Source organism: Molothrus ater, chromosome 5, assembly GCF_012460135.2.
Source record: "Molothrus ater isolate BHLD 08-10-18 breed brown headed cowbird chromosome 5, BPBGC_Mater_1.1, whole genome shotgun sequence".
NCBI lineage: Eukaryota > Metazoa > Chordata > Aves > Passeriformes > Icteridae > Molothrus > Molothrus ater.
The window spans coordinates 64,796,322-64,817,939 of NC_050482.2; the positions used below are offsets into that span (position 1 = coordinate 64,796,322).

Below are 21,618 nucleotides of genomic sequence, written 5' to 3' on the forward strand. Positions count from 1 at the left end.
TTGACTGTTCCAGCATCTAATTGCAATTCCTAACTTCTGGAGCCGCCTGCCGCGGTCTGTCTCACTTAAACACTGAGCCCACTCCACCCACGTGCAAGCAAAGAATGTTCCTGATAATCCTTGTGAACACATCTGCTTCAGAGCAGAGCACTGCCTCAATGCAGGTCTGCACCAGGCCTCCTGAAGGTATTAAACTGCCAGGAACTGTGGGAATGCCAGAAGGAAAAAGCCTATGGCAGACTAATCCCTGCAGCAATATTTGGAAGAAGCACTTAATCACTCTGCTAGGCAAAAATAAATAATGCAAAGGCAGAAAACAGGACAGCTGAATAAGAGCAGCAAAATAGTCCAGCAGTTAACAGCAAGGAGGTGCTCTGGTTTCATCAGAGTGTACCTGAATTACAGACTGGGCTCTTGTAACACACCAGTCCCCCAAAAACACAGACCAAATGTGTCAGGCACATATACAGACTCGTGTTGTATCATCTCCTGCACATCAGGGAACCCAACTGTACTGGCCAGTTTCCAGAGTGAAATCATATAGTCTGCTATCAGCACTATGAATTTATATTTCCAGAAAATCCTGATGTCATAGCCTGAGAGCAATTATCAATGAGGAATTATTGATTTTAATGTCAAGTTGTGCAATCACTTAACAGGGGGAGAAATAGAAAACAACAGCCAAGAATGAACAGGCTATTCAATGTCATTAAAAACAAAAAAGAATTTAAGAGTGTCTTTGATATCCAGAACAATTGCAGTCATGGCCAAAAAAAAAAAAAAATCTAATTTCATTCCACTAGGGACTCACTGTTGGGTCCAAATGTCTTACTGAAGTTTGCTGATAAAAATAAACAGTTCAGCTGAAATAGACAATATACACGTGGCTGACAATATAAATGGCAGAAGATGATCTACTAGACCTATTTTACTCAGCAAATGCTGCAATCAGATGTGGGAGCCATGACTTCATCTGCATGCAGGTGTGGATGCACCCTGGAGTTCTGAGCAGGAACAGCACATGTGTGCCACAGGATGCCAGAACACATATGGCCAGGCTAATGCATCATGGAGCTCAGTTCTCTGTGAAACATGATTTCCACCAAGGGAAAAGCAAGGAAAGCTCTTTTATCACACCTGGAGACCACAGTTTCATGGCAGTGTCAGTGTGTTTCGGCACATCACCCAAACAAGAGCTGGCACCAGCACAGAGTAAAGGGAAGGGACTGGGTCATCAAACAGCAACACTCAGTACCAGAGGAGCAAAGCCTTGGCATGAAGCTCCATCAGCTGCCTCCCAAAGGTTCATCACTGTCACAAAGGGGTGGTGGCCCTGCATCCACCTCCTCTCTTCTACCAGCCCTGGCATTTGTCTGATAGAGCAAGAGACCAAAGCAGATTATAAACAGTGGAAAATTAACCTGGCACAACAAGAGTTCTCTGCCAGGTTAGCAGCACAAATCAGTTTCACACAGGTCAGATCAATGTCAGACTGGGTGAGGACGGAGGACATGCCAAGGAGGAATGTGGGTGGGTGTACTCTCCTCCTTGGAGAGTTGAGCTATTGCATCAGCTCAAGCTACACTGCATACCTTGAGGAGCCAGACTGCCTCACTTTGCCTTGGAGGGGCCATCAGCCTCTCTTATCAGCCTCTCCATGCAGTGTTCAGCACCATTTTAATGTTCTCCCATCCATCAGCACAGGCAAATGAACTCCAGGAACCCCAGGTACCACCTGCACAGAAGCAGTGAACAACAGTCCCTCCCCATGGTACCCATCCTACAGGCAGAGCCCAAGCCAAGCACTTCCACACACAGGCCAGAGGAATTTTGCTTTCTGCAAGTTTGCAGAGCAAATACCCTTTAAACCTGCAGTTCTTCAGTGATAGCCTCACTTTAACACAGGGCTATATGACTGCAAGGCAACAAATGTTATTTTGATAGGAATCAAATGTTCATTTAAGGGGAAAAAAAGTAGCATTTTTCCTTATTTTATTTTTCCACATCTTCCATGAGGGTTAGTTCATCAGATGTGCCCAAAAAGCAAAACTAATGCATCAGTCTGATCTGTCTATTAAAAACATTTCTGAACTATATTCCAGGCATCCTCTCTGTGCAGGGATTGATGCAGCCATGCACTGGGATAGCTGCTCACTCAGATAACAGAGATTGTATTCACTGTGCAGAAATAGCTTCCTTTCAAAGACATCTGAAAACAAGTATGCAGTGACTGTTTATTTGTATCTGAAGCAGGGGACAGTGAAAATTCAACTTTGTGACTGTGTTTTTAACATTCACTGAAAAGGGACAGATAGTCACTGAATAAAAGACTACAGTGGTTTAGGATGTTCTTAACAGTAAAGTGTTCTTTTTGGTTAAATTTAACTGTTCCCAGAAGCAGAAACAGCAAAGCACATCACAAACAGTCACCTTTATGTGTTTCACTGCAAGACGCCAACAGCCCAAAACAAAAAAATAAATTCAACAGAGATATGTCAAAGATTTCTAAGTTATTCCACCTGAGGAACAAGTTTCTCAATACAGAACAGCTTCCTAACACAAACCTATGGTTATTATCCTAAAGCAGGGGGACAGGAATAAGTACAACCCATTCACATAGTTTTTAAAAAATCCATTAGCTACAGCATCTCCTTTAGACAGAATCATGAACTGTGGAACAAGAACATGCCTGAGGGCAAATCTATTTATTGTCATGCCAAACTCCTCAATGACACCTCAGAAGAGCAGAGCTCTTTGGGGCTACAGCAATTAATTGTCTTCTACATTGTATGAACCAAAAAAAAAAAAAAAAAACCAACAAAAAACCCAAAAACCACTATTAAAAAAAAAAAATCAATCTAACAATTTTTTTCCCTTCTAGGTTTGGGCAGTATGCCCTCCTGGACAGAAGAGATCCCCTCAGTATATTTACAGTGTCACTTCACAAGAGAATGAGAAAGTAAGTCAGTGAACTAATCTGTACATTTTACCACAGGTTAACCCCTACCTACATTCAGGCAACAAATGCCTTTAAAATCTTAAGAGTCTTTGATGGAGTCATCCTCCTGTGAGGGCTTTTCAGTGAAGGCACATCAGTGCCCTTCCAAGGACAAGAGTACTGAGGTGAGCTCCCTAGCTCAGCTCCAGATAAAAAGCTGCCACAGTGAAACTTGAGGCCATTTAGAACATTAGGACCCACTGTTAAGTGGTTCTGTCTTTTGCCCCATGGAGCATATAGTTAAAGAATAAGGAAAAAAATAAATGTTGGCACTGTCATTTGTCCTACTGCTTCCTAATGTGCAGAAGCCTTGATGAACCATTTCTGTCTAATGGTAAATATTTATGAAAATTAAAACCAGCTACTAAACTTTTTTGCTTTTCTACTATAGTCAGAAATCCCAGGTCTCATTTCAAAGGCTCACTGCTGAAACCAAAACCAAAAAATAAACCTAACTCAACAAAACCCAACAAGGCACCTAATCTGTTAAGAAATCATCTGTATTGATCCAAACTATGTGCAAAACTAAGGTTTTCAGGGCAGTGATGCAGCACATCTCCATTTCCTGACCTGTTTAACAAGAACAATACCTACACCATCACCTGTGAGGGAGCAGCTCAGATGAGGGTCTCCTGCAGCTGCAGCATCCTTGGCTCTGAGTGTCCCTGGAACTACAGGGAACTCCAAAGGGAGCAGCTGCTCCTTCACCAAGACACATCCTAATGCAGTTGTATTTTAAGGATAAGGCATTTCAGGTAGGTAAGTCCTAAAATGTCACTGTGAAGAAAAAAATACAAGGAAGAACAACATACAAACACAGGAGTCTTTCAGCTCTCTGATCCTTAAGGATTGAAAGAATGTTCATTCCTTTCATAAGAAAATATTGATAAACAAGAGTTGAAGTTCAGTATAAACATGAGATAAGACACTATTTTAAGGTCGCTTATTACATTTCCTGTGGAAGAAATACAAAATTTTCTTTCTTAGCACTGTTTCATGACCAACATTTTGGCTGGAACAACCCTAGTGTGTTAAATTAATAAAAATAGTTACAAGTTACAGTAAACTCCAAACTTTGATAACTGAGACTCAAGGGAAAAAAAAGGCATTTGCACACAACTTTGTGCAAGTGAGCACAGCCTGGCTTAATTTCAAGAGAAAATATCCCACAGCTGAAAATCCAAAGAGGTACAGCAATAGCTCTTAACCAAAGTTTAATGAAACAGTACTTAAGAGCTCACCAGCAGAACTCACTCTTCCCTGAAATTACAGTTCTAGAGAGACAACAGAGTTTGTGCAGCGAGTTTGTGACTGTACTACCTTACTTTACCACTACACAGAGGGAGTAGAAATGCACTAAGGCTTGTTACAACCTCGAACTTTAGCACTGATTCTTTCCCTAGTGCTCAAAAAGGGGATCCAGACCCTTTTCACTGCATCTCACCCCATGTTACTTCTGCTTTTCTGGCTGTCTCTGCTCCAGCTCAGCATGGCAGGAGGCACACAGCTCTGTGCCTGAGGAGGGGGACAGCAACCTGTGTGCCCCTCAGCCCATCTGCTCCTCAGCTTATCTTATCTTGATTTCACTGTACCTTATTTTGATTTGCAAGAAAAATAAGCCTAGCAATCTGGATAATAAGGAGGCAGTTTAGCGCAGCAGAGAACTTGATCAGTCCTCTGCAAAACTTCAGTAGGATTAAAAATTAGAAGCAGTACAGGTTTTGTTTTCTTACCAAGCCCCTTCAGTTAAGAAGATAAGGGAGCAGGAAAATCAAAACCATCAAAATAGTTGGCATCAAAACAGTTTCTAAACAAAAAGTTTATGAACAGTCTCAGCATGTTTTATATCTTTTCCAACGTCAGTTCCTTCTGGATGGCAGCTTTCCAAAGTAAAGACCAATTCTGCTGGTTTTAGGGAAAAGAGTCCTAAGCCATTAGGTTTAGCTTGTTCTGCTCACCCTTGCTCTTGGAAAAATCACCAAACTGAACTGAGGATTAAAGAGCAGAATACAAAATATTTGTACAGAAGCCCCAAAGGTGCAAGTCCACCAGTCCAGCTGTCTCTGCTCCTGCCACAGCATCACCACCCAGTGCTTCAAAACCACCCTGTCCCACTTTCCTGAGGAGTATGTTGGTCAGCAAAGCATCAGTGAATCCAAAAGGGACACTGTGGGAGGCCAGAGTGCCTCAATAAATCCTGCACATGTTATCTTCTCCTGCACCAAGCCCAGAAACTAATTTTGGATATGTGCTTGCCTTAGTCCTAAAGTACCTAACTGGGACAGCTGGCAGAGCTGATCTCAGCTGGTGCCCACATGACCTCAGTCCACAACCCCTGGAATTGCTCCCCACACCAGCCCAAGTGCCTGCCAGATCCCATGGTGAGCCAAATCAAGTTCCTTGCCTGCCCAGAAGTGTTTTTCATTTTTGTTTCCCAGGGAGTTCCCTGGTTACATTGATCACCCTATCTTCCTTTCATCTTAAAATCTTGTTTACAAGGAGTAGAGATGAGTCACTCAGGACCACTGGTTAAATATTAATTGATTGGAGGTTGGAAAACAAACATCCTCAGTTTCTCACCTTTTCCCAAAACTCTACCAAATCTGTTAATATTTAACAATTTCTACCTTTTCTTGTGTCCTGAATGCACTACCCTTATCTTTGTTGCACATTCACAGTGATGGCAGATCAGCACAGCCCATTTTTAGCCAATCACTCAACCATTTCACTGTATCTTTATGGAGAGACCACCTTTTTTCACATCAATCCTACTCCTGCAGTACAGTACTTCAGTATCCAACTCACACTCCTGTGTTTCACAGCACAAAAAACTGCTTTATTTTCACTTATATCTTAAATAGTTGATGCAATCAAAACTTTAACCTTTTTAGATGCTTCCTTCTGCAAGTTGAGGTGGTACAAAGGTTGACATACCACCACCATTTTCTCTGCACAGGCAAGAGCTATGATATGAAAAATAATTCTGCTCCAACCACATTTGTCCCGTTGCGTGGCATTAAAATCTAGCCCAAGCCTTCACATTCCTCATCTAAATACATATGCAAACATTGACCACAAAAGTAATTGGATTCAGATAGTAATAAAAGGCATTTGGCATTTAAAATAAAGAAGTGAAAGTCTAAAACACCACTGTTACTTAATCATCACTTGTCATAATAGAGATCATTAGACAAAAGAAATCATTTATGTTCCAAGTGATTAATCTACAAATTCTTTCTGTCTTCTCTACCACAGAACATAATAAATCAGATGAATAACTGAGGGAATGTACAACAGTGGAGAATTGCAAACTATTGCAAAAAAAAGCAATTCAGCCACCACCCAAAGTGACTCCAAATTTCAGTTCATACTAAAACTGGTGACAAGCTCCCTGAAGGGGAGACAACCAAAACCAAGAGTAAGTATTCTATCCTGATTTGTCCTGTTTCTGCAAATATATAAATGCAAACATGTACCTCCATTTCAGTCACCTGCATCTTGCTACTTTCACATCACAGAAAAAGTAAGATTTGCTCTCATGGGAGGCAAAGCAGCATGCAGTACTTAAGAAGTTTTATTTCCAGTATCTCTTCCACTTCCTATTAAAGGTTCTGTTTAATCGGATGAAGTCAAGACTTCAGGGTTAAAATCAAGCTTCCCCTTTAGGTTCAGGCTTTGTTTAGCTGACAGAAATCTTCCAAGACTCCTACAAAGAATGAGAATGGATAAAATTCTGACCAACCTTTTTCCCATCCTCCTCCTGAGCCAGCTGAGACCAAACCTGAGCCATTCCTTGCAGAGAGATCAGCCAGCACCAGGAGGGCTGGTAGGGCCTTTCCAGCAGTTTTATTTGTGTTTGATACAATATCAAAAGGAACCCTTTAATTTGATGTAAAATTTGTGAAGCGTCACCAGGATTTGTTCTTCCCAGTTTGTCAACACCATCTTAGTTTGACTAAGAACTAAAATCAAGGGTTACTCACTGAAATACTTCCAGATGAAAATTATGTTTTTTGAAATCTCTTGATGACCATGATTTATAATTCCCTGGTCCATAATATCACACTTTCCAAGGAGCTCTTTGGAAGCATTCCATTTACAGCACCACAACTGCAAATGGTACCTGCAGCAGATGCCAGGTCAGCTTCCAATGACACACAACAGTCAGAGAGAAGGTGGAGGATGCACAGCAGAAAACCCACCACAATAAGGACACAGCAGAGTAAAAACACAGTAGGAAGAGACAATCATTTGTCTGGCCAGCTAATATCTGAAAAGGAAAGGGATTCTTTAGGATAAGGGTTTTCCTTGGCACTATGCTTCTTGTTTTAATTTGAAATATGGCTTCCCATCCATGGTAGCTGGCACAGGAGTTTAGAAGAAGTCTGCAGAAAGAGTGAATTTTAAATAAGGAAACTCAGACTCCAGTACTTTTACACCAAAGTCCATGTGCTGATGAGGCATGCCTTGCCAGGGACTTCACTTTGGACAGCTGAGATCAGGGGGAGAAGAACATGCCCAAGTAATTTTGCATGGTGTCTCACCAAGAACAACTTCAGGCAAGCAGTAACATTGCCTATATTAGCATTTTAAATTTTTTTAAATGGTTATATGCAAATAGGTTATAATCTTAAGTTCCTGGTGTGCACCAACAACCTTCCCAAGCACCAGAAGGTTTGGGCAGCATACAGTGAAGGACAGTACTCTCCAGCTGATGTCCAGATGCTGTGGTACAGACCTCCCCTTAATGCACTGATGAGAAGAGAATCACATAAATCCCCTGCCAACTCAAAGGGCTTTTATTGGCACGATAGACTGGACACAAGATACCTTCATGACATTTCCAAGGCAAGAGAGATTAAGGTTCAAGACATTCCTCTTCCACACTCCCTCTCCTAAAAATAACTTAGGAATTAGCAAGGCACTGGATTTAGCTGAACAGACATATGTGATCAATACAAAGATTCTCCCAAACAAATGTCTTCATTTATGTGAGATTACCTGTACTCATACACAAGGAAGGTGGGGTAAAAGCCTGGGATTTCATGCTATCACTTAACAGACACATTATTTCTTCCTCTTTCCCCTTCTCACTTTGTGTCTCTCCCCTCATGAAATTTATTCCATGATCTGCACTCTTGCAGCAACACTGGTTTGTAGAGCTGGTGATGAACTGGAAAGAAGACCTCCTTGAACTGAACATTTTTGAGCTGGGGAGAAGGGAAGAGTGTTGCAATAATTTTCTAGACACAGTTGTGGAGCTCCATCCCCTTTGCTGAATAAACATTTTTTCTCAGCACAATGGGCCACCAGGGAAGCACTTACTATGCACCACTCTTGGCATGAGATCACCTTGGTCTTCAACACACCTATGATCAAAACAGAGTTGTCAAGAAAAAATTACTGAACTCCCTGTTACAGATGGTGTACTGAGGTGAGGATCAAGAGCCATGGACAGCCTCTGACTCAAATTCTTTCACCTGAATTACTGCTGATCTATATTCACATTTTCTTACCACATACAGTTGGAAGCCTGCTAGTAACAACAACCGAAAATAAGCGGCACCCAAAATTTCTATTTTTCAAGGCCATAAAGCTTTCTGAAAGGTTTTCAGCTGAAGATCACTGCACCATCTCCTCCTCACAGAATTAGTAGTGTTTCAGCCTGTAGCTGCCTCTCAGTAAAAAGCACTGTGGCTCAACTCACAGCTCCAACGGGTACTAAACCCAGCAAGATCACCAAGACCTTGGTCACTTGGTACCAGTGCAAACAGAACACAAATATTCATGGAAAGAGCCTTAAGAGAAAGCAGCTTCCAGCGTGCTGTTTCAGACTGCAACCACGTCTGCTACTTCTTTTGTATTCCACTGACACCCTGTGGCACTTACCTAGACTGCAGGCTTTCCAATCTCAATATCCATTTTCTTAACTACAGCGGTAAAAAACAGCAAGGCAGAAAACAGAGAAAGGACACTGCAAGCCTGAATTGAAGAACTGCTGGTGCACTCCTTACTCCCAAGGCACAAACTGCACAGATTTCTCCTGCACAGCAGTTACCCACTGCTGTCCCAGTATCCCACTTGCTGTTACACCTTTCCCTTGGGTACAAATACGTCACTGCCATGCCGATGTAGCATGGGGAAAATAATCTAATGTTAATGCCTGAGCTTCTCAGGTCTTTTACTGCAACACCGAATGACACTTCACACTGCAATACTGCTGTCTAAGTTCCACAAGTGACTTCCAGGGAACATCCTAACTAACAACGGCAGCACAGGATCCCAAAGTCTCAGTTTTCACTGTGTTAGTAGAGACTCACCTACCTTTTTCAAGAGTTTAATTTCTATATGCATGAGCATATTAAAAAAAAAAAAAAAAAACCAAAAAAAAAAACCCCACACAAATGTATTCAAACAGCAGCCTGGTATTTTTTACTGTTTGCCCTTAACCTCATTAAAAAAGCTCTCATAAGTAGCAAGTGCACTTAATTTTGCCCTTCAACCCTTTACCACATGAAGGAGTATACTCATATGGTTCTTTAATACAACAGGCAGGCAGGAAATATTGCACATTTTGCATTTAATGAACACATCAAGGGGCAGCCTGGACATATTGTGTCTTCTCCGAAATTACTGCCACAATTACACACGTAGTTATAATATTATAAATATTTTGAAACATGAGAGAAGTAGACATGTGCAACACAGGTAAAAGCAACCATGTAAACAGTCACACACAGGAAAACCTTGAACAACAAACTCCACAAGCATCCAAGATAACCAGCTCACACACAGAAGGTGCTCACATCGCTTCAGTGCTATCCCTCAGAACTTCTCAAGTGGCTTAAGATTGCTGAAAGATAAGAATTTCCACCATAAAAAAGAAAAACATGTCCCACACTAATAAGCATTACAGTATTCCAAGGATGACCACAGTGTCTCAGCAGCTCCCACCAAAGGCTGCCTGGAGCCCTTCAGCTCAGCCTGCAGGCATGCTGGCAGAGTGGTGCCTATGCACAGCTACAACAGGCAGCAACTCCACTCCCTGCTAACATTAATACTCATCACTTTGTTATTACTACTGCAAACTGATAATCAGGGTGTCCAGGAGATCATCTGCACCTCAGGGTTCCATATGCAATCTGCAATTGCACATGTTCTGGTTTATGCATGCAAGTGTGTCAACAAGCCAAGCATACCATGGCCAGCCCCACATGGAAAATAGAGGGAATATTCAGTATGTCAGACCTCACTGTTTAAGCCAAATGAACCACAAAATTCCTATTTTCCCTTTTGTTAAGATGCCCTAAGAAAGGAATAGAGGCAGATCAAATTTGATTCTAAACTTCAAGGTTTCATAACAATGAGCTTGCTGACATGTGCTTTATTGGTCAGCTGTTGATCTCATCTTACACAATCATCCAGAGAGAACATGGTTAAAGCTGAGCTCCCACCACACTGCTTTGATAACAAGGCTAAGGGCTGGAGCAGACCTGCTTTTTCATTTGTACCTTAAAACCCTTTTCATTTTTATACTACTTTAGTAAGTCAAACACTAATTAGAAAAGGGACGTATTATTTACACATATGACGTTCTGGAATCTGCTCTTTATTCTGCTGATAGGGTTTGGGCAGGAAACAAATACAAGAGTGGAGTTTTTGAATGATGTGATGTTACAGAAAGTGCAGTTAACTGCAGACAGGCAGAACATACAGAAGCATCCTCTCATCTTTTACCTCTACCATAGTCACTTGACTGAATCAGCGCCCATAGGGGAAAAAAAAAAATCAATAATTAGGGTGCAATAATTTACACCCTCTTGGGTAAGCATAACATTTCTCAATAAACTAACTGGCCCAAAACCAAATAACCTTCTGGACCTGGATAAACTTATTAATTCCTATCAAGCCTAAGATCCAACAGAAACATTCAATTTTCAAAAGTGATGCAATGCAACGCTGCTGCTGGTCCAGCAGTAAGACAGAAGCATTCCAAAACCAGCCACCAGTCAAGAGAAAAAATATTAACAGGGGTAGGGGAGGGTCACACAGAATCACATGAAGCAATCTACACATGTACAGCTGGTATATACAGTAAAGACAGTCTGTACAGTACAGATGTGCAGGGATACATAAATGTATCTCCTAGACATGTTTCTGACATGAACATTTCATTGCCTGCAATTTTTATTATAGAAACATTCAACAGATGGACGTCCATCAGAGAAAGACGTGGCCCCTCAGTCAAAGACTCAATCAAGTCTTAACTTATGAGCAAGGCAGTAATGCTGAATAAAATACACAAATGTAAAGGGGAGAGAGAGAGAGAGAAAAGAAAAAAAATCCATCCAGATTTTGATGCCTAAAATCCTTGAGGACAAAAAAGAGTTCTCCATGTGCTTTCCCATTACATGTTTATCCTTGTCTGGAAAGATTCCCCATCTACACTCCAGCAGAACACACTCCAGCTCCTCTGCCTAATCAATCAGATGCATCTGATTTCCAGTCTCCTCCCAACATAAAGAGATTACACATTCTGTTAGCATTTATGATTACACTTGGATATTCTGGATGTTATAAGCAGTTATTTGCCTTTCACCTTAGCCTGTTAATAGTGATTTCAAGATACACTGGCCAGCATGCAGATAAAGCCTCATTAAAGTCTGTGGCAAATTGATAAGCCAGGACACAGTTAACTCCCTCCCACATGGTTATTTTGCTCAGCACATCTTCTAATGTATCCCCAAGGGCAGCACTGCCAGCTGAAGAGCTCTGCCAGGCTCTGTGAAGGTAAAGGAAGGAGGATCTGCAGGAGACTTGACCACCAAGGCTCATTCCAATGCAGCAAGATGGTGGGGAGGAGCAGTGTGTGCCTGAGGAGATCCAGGTAAGAGTCACAGCTGTTGGGTTCAGTAGAAATTGGAGCTTCAAGGTCCCCAGCCAGGGAAGAGGCCAGGCTAATCCCCTAGGCAGACAAGCTTACACTCATTGAGCCAACCCACAAACTACACCACGGGGTGTGGAACGGCTGGCAAAGGGGAAGGGAAAGGTAGAAAGATAGAGAACTCAGTATCTGCAGTTCCTAATGCTCTCCCTGTGGGTGCTGAGCATATTGACTGGAAAATGTCTAACCACAGACTCAAGTCCCCTCACACAGGAAACTCAGTTCAGGTCTCCAAACAGCCAACAAACAACTGAGGAATACATGGAAGTCAACATCATCTTCATCCATTCCTTCAGCTGCCCTTTGAAGGGAAAGCTCCTTTCCTCAAAACTGAAGCACCTTCTAGATTCTGATTTCAGGAGCTACTTTCAAGTCATGAACTCAAAATGGAGAGACAGATCTCTACAATACAGAATATTGCTCTACAAGCCTAAAAAAACCCAAAGAAACACCAAACCCATGCCTAAAAAGCAACCCCACTAACAAACAAAATAACAATTAAAAAAACCTCAAACTCACCAGGCAGATGTACTCACATTCTTGGTTCCTCTTTCCACCCAACATGCACATTTTGTTACAAGTACTGGGCATGGGGTGCATCCAACAAACTTGGATGTTTCAAATTCTAGTAGAGGCCTATAACCTCAGCAGTTGCAAGCAGCAGATTCTCCTTGTAAGACACAGGGACAGAATTATAAAACTATTCAAGTACCATGTGTAGAGAATTATAGGAATAAAGCTCACTGACATGTGCTATTAGCTAAATTCCCTATAAATTGCAGTAGGAGCATACAGTGAGGAAAGGGGAAGAAGAGAGGATGTAGGAAAATATTGAGGAGTGAGATGTGACAAAATCTTGCTTTAAATGCAGTAAAGTCTAAACATCCATCCTTCCTTTATACACTATGCTAGAAAGAAAAATACACTGGCATTTTTTTAGACAAGTAGCTTTCCTACCTGAAAAAAGGCTTCATAAAAGAAGTTATAAAAGTATAAACAATCATTTCAAGGTAACACAAGCTTGTGTTACCCTGGAGGACAAGGGAAGATCCACAGAGCATCTGTACAGCATCACAAGTTTCACCCCAGATTTCTCAGCATCTCCCTGCTCTTCTCAGCTGAAGATGTACACCAGCTGTAAAATATGACAAGTTTTCCACTTCAAAATATATTGAGCCTAAAAGGAAACTCCTTATGCCGGACCTACTCTTTCTGCCATGCAACCTGGGTTTCCTTGTTGCACTACTTCCAGGTAAACTATAGCCTCAACTTGTGACTGTGGTCACAAGGGTTTTCAGGATGAAGAAGAGACGAGAATGTTGACTCCATGATCAGAAGGCTTGATTTATTATTTTATGATATATGTTACATTAAGACTATACTAAAAAGCAATAGAAAGGAAAAGTTTCTTCAGCAGCTAGCTAAGCTAAGAATAGAAAAGAATGAATAACAAAGATCTGTGTCTCAGACAGAGCAAGAGTCAGCTCTGCCATGAGTGGTCAAGAAATCTAAACACTCACAGGAGACTAATCACCTGTTGCATTCCACAGCAGCAGATAACCATTGTTTACTTTGGTTGCTGAACTGCAGCTTGTCACAAGGAAAAATCCTAAGAAAGGATTTTTCATGAAAGATGTCTGCGACATCAACTTTTCAAAGTCTCACTGTGTTCTTTATGAAATGCCTTTCTTAATAAATAAATAACAATAATAAATATGGGTAACAAGCAGCACAGTAAGTAAAGTTCTCACGGCATACTCCTTAATGTAATTAGCTAATTTACTTCCAGTTTATGACTGACAGAGCTTTGCTTAACATGCCCTTAAAAACTTTATGGGCAGAAATGCCACAACCTTATCTGAGCAACCTCTTCCCAGTACTTGCTATTCTTAGAAAAACAGCAGATTATTTGTAGGACAAGAATCCAGTTATTTTGGGCTAGAGGATGCTCATGAGCTGCACACAATACCCTTCACAAGGCAGTCAGATGAAGACCACCTATGTTAGACAAAGTGGTCTTCAAAACAAAGGGGAATGGAGTGCACAAGTAACTTGCTGAATGCCTACAAAAAAGACATTTATGTGATACATCTGGAATGCAGGTGAGCCTCAGCAGCCTCTGCTGACCTTTTTTCTCTCAGTGTTTGAGGCACCAGGAGTTCCTATGAGAGAAGGCATGCTGCACATGACAAATGTAATTTGCATGTGACATAGCTGGACTGTTCATAGGCCAGTCTTCAGCAGCACATGGCTTAATTCACAGAAACAATCCCTGCTCTCCTGGGAACCTGCACACAACAATCCAAACACCATCAGACAAAACAAAACAGAAAGAAAAGTATCATCACTACTTGTTCAACTAGTACATCACTACAGTTCTTGCAGAAAGCCAAGCAGGCACCACCAACAGCTTCAACAGCTAAATATCTAGCATTAAAATTGTTCTTTTAGTACTAAGGTTACTAGTACTAAGAAATAAGTCAGAACACAAAAGGGGGCTGCTGAATTATCTCTAACACTTCCAAGGGATGCTGCCATAACAGCTTCCTCCAAACAAGGAGGAAACAACAAGGGAAAGGGCAGCACAAAAACATAATCAGTATTTACAGTGGATCAGTTACCAAAAGTTTGTTCCAAGTTACTACAGGTGCTGTTTTAGTTAGGGGTTAATTTTAATGTACAAGATCCACGAGAGGGAGGTCACAGTCCTCCCTGACCTGCCAGCAGCAGCTGACAGTCACTGCCTACCTGGCAGCTTTTGTCAACCAGTCAGGATTCTCAGATGGTCACAAGAACACCAGGCTGACCTGAAGAACCATGAAATGAGATTGGAGAGGAAACTAATCACAAAATCCTATGGGAACAGGAGGAGGCATAGTATGTAAAGAAGGTTCTGCTGCTCACACAGTGCCTTTGCAGTGATATAGTAAGCTCTGTTTCTACTGCTTCTTCATGCTGAATACCTTTTACCAGTGCACAATTCTAGCCAAAGCAAGAAAATGTTTCTTTCCCCAAAAAGCCTCCAGAGACAAATAAAGCTTGTAAGAAAGAAAGATTTTTGGTCTGGGCCTGCAATGAATGAGCAAGGACAGAGGTTTTAAACCAAAGAGGGTCGGTTTAGATTGGACATAAGGAAGAAAATTTTTTATGATGAGGCTGGAACAGGCTGTCCAGACCATGAGTCTTCAAGGTGAAGCTGGACAGAGCTTTGAGCAACCTGCCAGCAGCTTTCCAGCTCCTGAAGTGAGCCTACAAGAAATATGGAGAGGAACTTTTTAGAAGGGGTCCTAGCTGTACCTCTGAGGTGCAATTCTCCCTGTAGAAGTCAAGGGAAAGCATGAAAGATGTAATGGACAGGCCACTGGCATTTTCTTCCAAGTGAGAGCACACAATGGTAAAGATTTCCAGGTTCACTGATCATAAACTCACCTCACTATGGCTAGGAGGAACAAGGGCATTTGGTTTTAAGAACATGCAGTGTTTACATGACCATGTACTTTGCCAGTCCATTTATTTAATGATTATTTCCCCTTTTGAAACTCAAAAGCAAAATAAAACCCACTGGCTTTGCTTAGGCAAGGAGAAACTGAATAGAACAATGAAGTCCACTTCATTGTGGACTGTAAGTCCACCTGCAAGCTGGTAGATCACAAGACACAAGCTTTTAGAATGAGCTCCTATAAGATCTTGAAACTTCTGCAACCCTTCCAGAAACAATCTTGCATGGGAAGAATAAAGATAAGAGACCAGTCCAGAACAGTTTCTCAAGTGGGCCTCTGGTAGATCTGCCACCTCTCAAGAGTCAACTCACTCAACAGGCCCACACTGCTTTCTGTAGTGAACACAAGTATCACAGTCTGGTTGTTCAAGTAATAACAAGTACTCGAGGCTGAAAAAGGTGTTCACCAAAGTAATTCAGCATGCAAAACTCTTGAGCAGTCACCAGATGTCATCAGGTCTCAGGAGACTCGTAGGGAAGCAGCAGGCCAAGTGACAAAAACAGAAGAGAATGATTGTATCATACATCCACAGCTTTAGGTCCAAAGTAAGGCCAGAAAAAGCAACTCAGTCACCAAGACAACTTAAAGGGTGCACATTTAGGAGCTGAAGGACCTGGACTGATCATCTAAGGCAGTGCTCTCCAACCTTTGCATCTCAGCCACAGGGCTGCTGCTCTCTGTTCTTTCTCACTTCCCACCTTAAGCCCTGGACTCTAACAGCCTCACAGGAACACCAGCTCTGGAAGCGATCACCAATCTCACTTCCCAAAACTTCCTTGCACAGGTCTTGTGCAACCCAGGTGTGCTCATGAGCTTGGGTGAAAGTGAAACTCTTTGTCATCACACTCTTACACACACACACAACAACTTTCATGCCAGATGTTGTAGCATCTTCTAAATTTTTTTCTCTCATATTAAAACTTCCTGATTTCTTTTAGGGATTTGGATTCCAGCATTTACATTTCAAGCTGTCACTAGCAGGACCCTGGTTCTGTCTTACATACAAAGCAGGACAAAGCATGTTCTGCTTTTTTTTCATGGCCTCTCTATCTTTTTGTCCCTTCTGCAGGAAACAGCAGTCAGTGCCATGCACATCCAGAACACACTCATAAAATAAAGTGTCCAATAAAATGTTAAATGTATGGCCCAGTAGGCTATAATAATGTCTACAAGTTTTAGTCACGTTTCAGTACCCTCATGCAGTAGGCATACACAAACAAACAAAAAGTAAATACTTTCTGCCCAAAAAGTGGTGGTGTGATGCTACCTCTGGTAGATTACCTCTAGTGATGCCTTCTCAGATACTCTGCATTTTCCTCAAAAAGAGATAGCTAGAAGCCAGGCCACAAAACACACAGGCCAGGTTTTTTGTTAAACTGCAGGCTCAACAACTATGATTGAAATCTTCACCACTTTCCTTTGAACAGAAGAAACAAAGAATGAGTGCAAGGGATGAAAGCAAAAAAAAAAAAAAAAAAGAGTGGGAGGAAAAGAAACAAAGAAAAGTCTCAGCCCATCTACCCCACTACAAAAAACAAGAATAAAACCTGCTCTGTGTTGAAAACTCCCACAAGGTACCTTGATTTCAAGCAGCTGAATGCACACACAGGTGGCTATGATTCTGAGAGTAACACACAATCTGTTTTTAAAAAACTAGAGCAAAACAGGATTATATATAATGTCATCTATTATATATTAGAACATAACACAGCATCTCTCATCAACCAGTGGTACAGGGCAAGCTGGTATGCTTGGAGCAGTTTTGTCTCCACAATAGATGTTTCCACTGCAGAGAACATTACCAGCACACCTCTAAACCAGTTCACCCACTGTTTAGAAGGCTGGGATTAATTATGGCATAACAAAAGAGAGTAAGGTTTAAAATAAGAGGGGAAGTGAAAAACAGGGAGAGAAATATGAACTTCAGTAGAAACCTCAGGATACATAAATGCCATTAGGTACAAAAAAGAAGGCATTTAAAAACAGAGGAAGAACAATGACTTACCTTTCAAAAGGGGCTGGAAAGTTGGAATTTCCTGCAGTTTTATGACATCTGGATCATTGCTGACATTCCGTGAGGACTGTGTTCCTGGGGCTACGACCACAATGTCGTCCATTTTTGCTCGTTGCTTGGCTGGCAACGGAGATGCTGGATATTGGATGGAGAGGGAATAACCAACTTTACAAGCAGATTACACCAGAACCCAACCCTATGCGAATATTACTCTATTTAACACTGCACAGGCACGCTTTTTATAGCGTATCGCCGAGATCACTGAAGGGCTCTAAGCTCCTTTCCCTCTCCCCACGGGGGAACAGCTGATTCCGAACACCTGCACCACGGACGGCCCCGCCAGCTCCGCACGGCGCCCGGGGCGCTGCCCATCCCCGGCTCGGCTCCCCCGGCCCGGGCGGTGCCCCCGCGCCGTCACAGGAAGGGCCGGGCCGCGCTGCCGCTGCCTCCCGCAGCAACAGCCCTTCCCTTCTGCAAGCCCTTCCCTTCTCCACAGCCGCCGTCCCTCCCAAGGAAACAGCCGTGCTCTTCTCCACAGCCACAGTGCCGGCACAGCCCTCACTCCCCGCCAGGCACCGACCTGCGGCGCCGGGCTCGCCCGGGCGGCTCTCGGCCTCGGCGCTCTGCTCCGCGCCCATGGCGCTGCCTCCGTCCCCCGCCCGCCGCAGCGCGGGGGCCGCCGCCGCCGCCCACGGGGTTCCGGCTGCGCCGGGTCAGGCGGCTCCGCCCGGCGGGCGGGGCCCCGCTCGGGGCCGGGGCTGCTCGGCTCTGCCCCGCCAGAACCGGCGGCCCGGGGCTTCGGGGGGCGGCAGAGCAGTGCTGGTCTCTGAGGCATGGAAGGATGCTCCTCCTCCCTGCTCGGCCCTAGTGAGGACAATATTTGTAGTGCTGTGTCCCCTTCTGTGCTCCTCGGTGTTGCCGGACAAGTTATATTTCTTTAAAAAGGAGCCTGTGACCGAATATCCTGAGTTTGGAGGGATCCACACGGTTTATCGAGTCCAGCCTCTGGCCCTGCACAATCAACAATCCCTGCCCAGACACCCCAACAATCCCACCCTGTGCATCCCTCAGAGCGGTGTCCAAACGCTCCCGGAGCTCTGGCAGCCTTGGGGCCGTGACCATTCCCTGGGGAGCCTGGGCAGTGCCCGACACCCTCTGGGGGAAGAACCCTTCCCTGATCTCCAGCCTGACCCTCCCCTGACCCAGCTCCAGCCGTTCCCTGGCTCCTGTCCCTGGTCCCAGAGAGCAGAGCTCAGGGCCTGCCCCTCCTGTTCCCCTCAGCAGAAGCCATGTCTGCCCTCAGCCTCCAAATGCCCTCAGCTGCTCCTCACACGTTTCCCCTCAAGGCCCTTCACCATCCTCATGCCCTCCTTTGGACACTCTCTAATAGTTTAATATCTTTCCGATATTGTGGCACCCAAAATTTCACACAATATTCGAGCTGAGGCTGCCCCAGCCTGAAGCAGAGCAGGAAAATCCCTCCCTGGCCTGGCCAGGGATGCTCAGTATTTGTGCTGAAATCAGCTCCAATTGGGAAAAGGTAATTCTGGTAGGGGGGATCTCCAACCACTGATCACAGGCCACTGACCCAAGAAACTCCTTGACCCAAAAGAAGGGAAAAACTGAGAATGTGGACTAATTAACATGAAAAACGAGTGAATCATTAACTAATAGAAGACAGAATATGAATCAATAAGAGAACTACATTACCGGTAACCAAGGAATACTAATTCCTTTATTTATCAAAATGTATAAATAGTCAAAAGTTTTGATAACTGATTAATATGTTTGGCGAGGCAATACCCATGTACCTGTGTGCTGAATTAAGTAATGTCAGCTTTCTAACCTAATAAACTGGGTGAGTGTGGTATTCTCAGGTGAGAGAGCTTATTTCCCAGTTTGTGGTGAGGAGAGGGTCTAGCAGAGGCCACAAGGATGATGTGGGTCTGGAGCACCTCTCCTATAAGAAGAGTGCCATGGAGTGGCAGCTTGAGATAAGCTCTGCCCTAGCTCAGATTTTGGCAACTGTTTAAATGTAAGGACTCACTCTGGCCTGCAAGTTCTAGTGATGGCAGATCAGGTCTGTTTATAAAAATTATAAGAAAAAAAATTTATAAGAATTATTTACTGAGCAGACAAGGGATAAACAGCCAAAATATCTTAATCAGAATTACTTACTACACAGTATAAAACTAAAACAGCTAGGGGTAGATTACAGCATAACATAAAACAGTGCACGATATCAAGGTGCCTCGATTAAAGGTAGCAAAAGAAATAATATTAGGAGTGATATGTAACTTCCCCACCAGGAAGAGCAGAAATTTGCCACGGTGGCTGGACTGGGGCAGTCATGTTATCCCCAGTATCTCTTCTGCCCTGCTTATATTATAGATGACATCAACCCTTCTCATTTCCCCATGGTCATCTATGCCTGTCTGACCCCAGCGGTCTCTGTGCATATTCTCACATTCACCATCCCAACAGCTCAGGTGAAAAACCAGTTTCAGCAGCTGTTCTGACCACCTCAGCCAGACCTTTAGCCTTATTTTTCAGCTTCTTTCTGATGGGACTCTTCCACCACTTCTACTTTAAGCAAAGGCAGGTAGAAGCTGCAACTTTGTTTAATACATAGCAGGGGTAATACCTGTGCTTGCCTTTACTATTCATTCTCCTGTTTATTCACTGGGTGATGCACTTAGCAGGCAACACCTTAATGTTCAGATTCTCTTGGTACTTTTTCTTTTAGCAGTGAAAATAATGTCACCAGTTTACATAGAAAGGAATATTTTCTTAAACAAGTACAGCTGAAAATTTTAGGAGAAACCATCCCACCAAGACTGTGAGAATCACAAACAAACATTTATTAATTGCCCCAAGATGGCCATGTGATGCAAAATAAGATGGTGGGCTCAGTCTCTTACAACACTCATGTCCAAATAAAAGCCAAAACCCAGCAGTACTGACAAAGGGGACTGACTGGGCATGAAAAACAAGACAGCCACCCATGCCTTGGCATCTAACCATTACCATACATAAACTAACCTGCCCTTTGGGATCTCTTCAGGTAATGCACATGTCTGAAAAGAAAATGGTCTCTTTCCTGAAAAAGAAGGAATCTGTCTTATAATCCTTTTATTCTTTCCACTCCTTTGGTCTACTTTTACTTCTAAACACTACCCCAAAATAGTAAGGAAAAAAAACTAAAAAGAGGAAATGAAAATTTTCCGAGCAAAACCATGACTTAAGCAAGCAATTGCACTGAGACAGCTGACAGAAGAATGGCCAAGACACCAGTCAGGGTTCCAGTAGACAGGCTTTCTTGTTCATTTTTTTTCCCGTTCCACAAACACCTTGTGCTTGCTTATGATTTGAACAGGATTACTCAGGTAGCAAGGAGTCCACACGGAAATACGTCCACGTCCGTTTAGTCCAGGATATGCATATTAATCTCTTTCATTACAGCTCCCAAAACCAGTTCTCAGGTGGAGGAAAAGTCTGACTGTGGGTAAAGCCGTTTCAGCCTGACCACCAAGAGCTTCTCTAGGTGGTTTTGCCTTGTGTCTGACGCTCAAGAAGGACCCTCGGTGCCGGCGAGTGGTTGCAGCCCCGCTGGGCAGGCAGGAGGAGGAGGGTGGAAGGAAGGCAGGAGAAGGTCAGGCAGGAGGAAGAGAGCAGGAGGGGGGAAGCAAGGGAAAAGGCAGGAGAAAAGGCAGGAATGGGACAGAAGAATGGTGGGCAGCAAGAAGGAAGCAAGAGAGGAGGAGGGCAGGCTGGAAGGCAGGAGAAAGGCAGATAGGTAGGTAAGCAGGAATTCCAGGTGAGAAGGAAGCAAGAGAGGAGGGGGCAGGCTGGAGGACAGACAGGCTGGAAGGCAGAAGGAAGGCAGGTAAGCAGGAATTCCAGGTGAGAAGGAAGCAAGAGAGGAGGAGAGCAGGCTGGAAGGCAGGAGGAAGGCAGATAGGTAGGTAAGCAGGAATTCCAGGTGAGAAGGAAGCAAGAGAGGAGGGGGCAGGCTGGAGGACAGACAGGCTGGAAGGCAGAAGGAAGGCAGGTAAGCAGGAATTCCATGTGAGAAGGAAGCAAGAGAGGAAGAGGGCAGGCTGGAAGGCAGAAGGAAGGCAGGTAGGCAGGTAAGCAGGAATTCCAGGTGAGAAGGAAGCAA

At 43.4% G+C, this 21,618-nt stretch overlaps 1 protein-coding gene across 1 annotated transcript in view; it reads right to left on the minus strand.

Annotated features, from left to right (window-relative positions):
* Positions 1 to 18,129, minus strand: part of BORCS5 (BLOC-1 related complex subunit 5) — a 61,306-nt gene extending 43,177 nt beyond the window's left edge. The window contains exons 1-2 of the mRNA XM_036401627.2: positions 18,037 to 18,129; positions 17,448 to 17,591 (exon numbers count right to left, since the gene is read on the minus strand). Of these exons, the coding sequence (XP_036257520.1) occupies positions 17,448 to 17,591; positions 18,037 to 18,094 (202 nt within the window). The 5' untranslated portion in view covers positions 18,095 to 18,129. The remainder of the gene's footprint in view (positions 1 to 17,447; positions 17,592 to 18,036) is intronic.
* Positions 18,130 to 21,618: the final 3,489 nt, after the last annotated feature.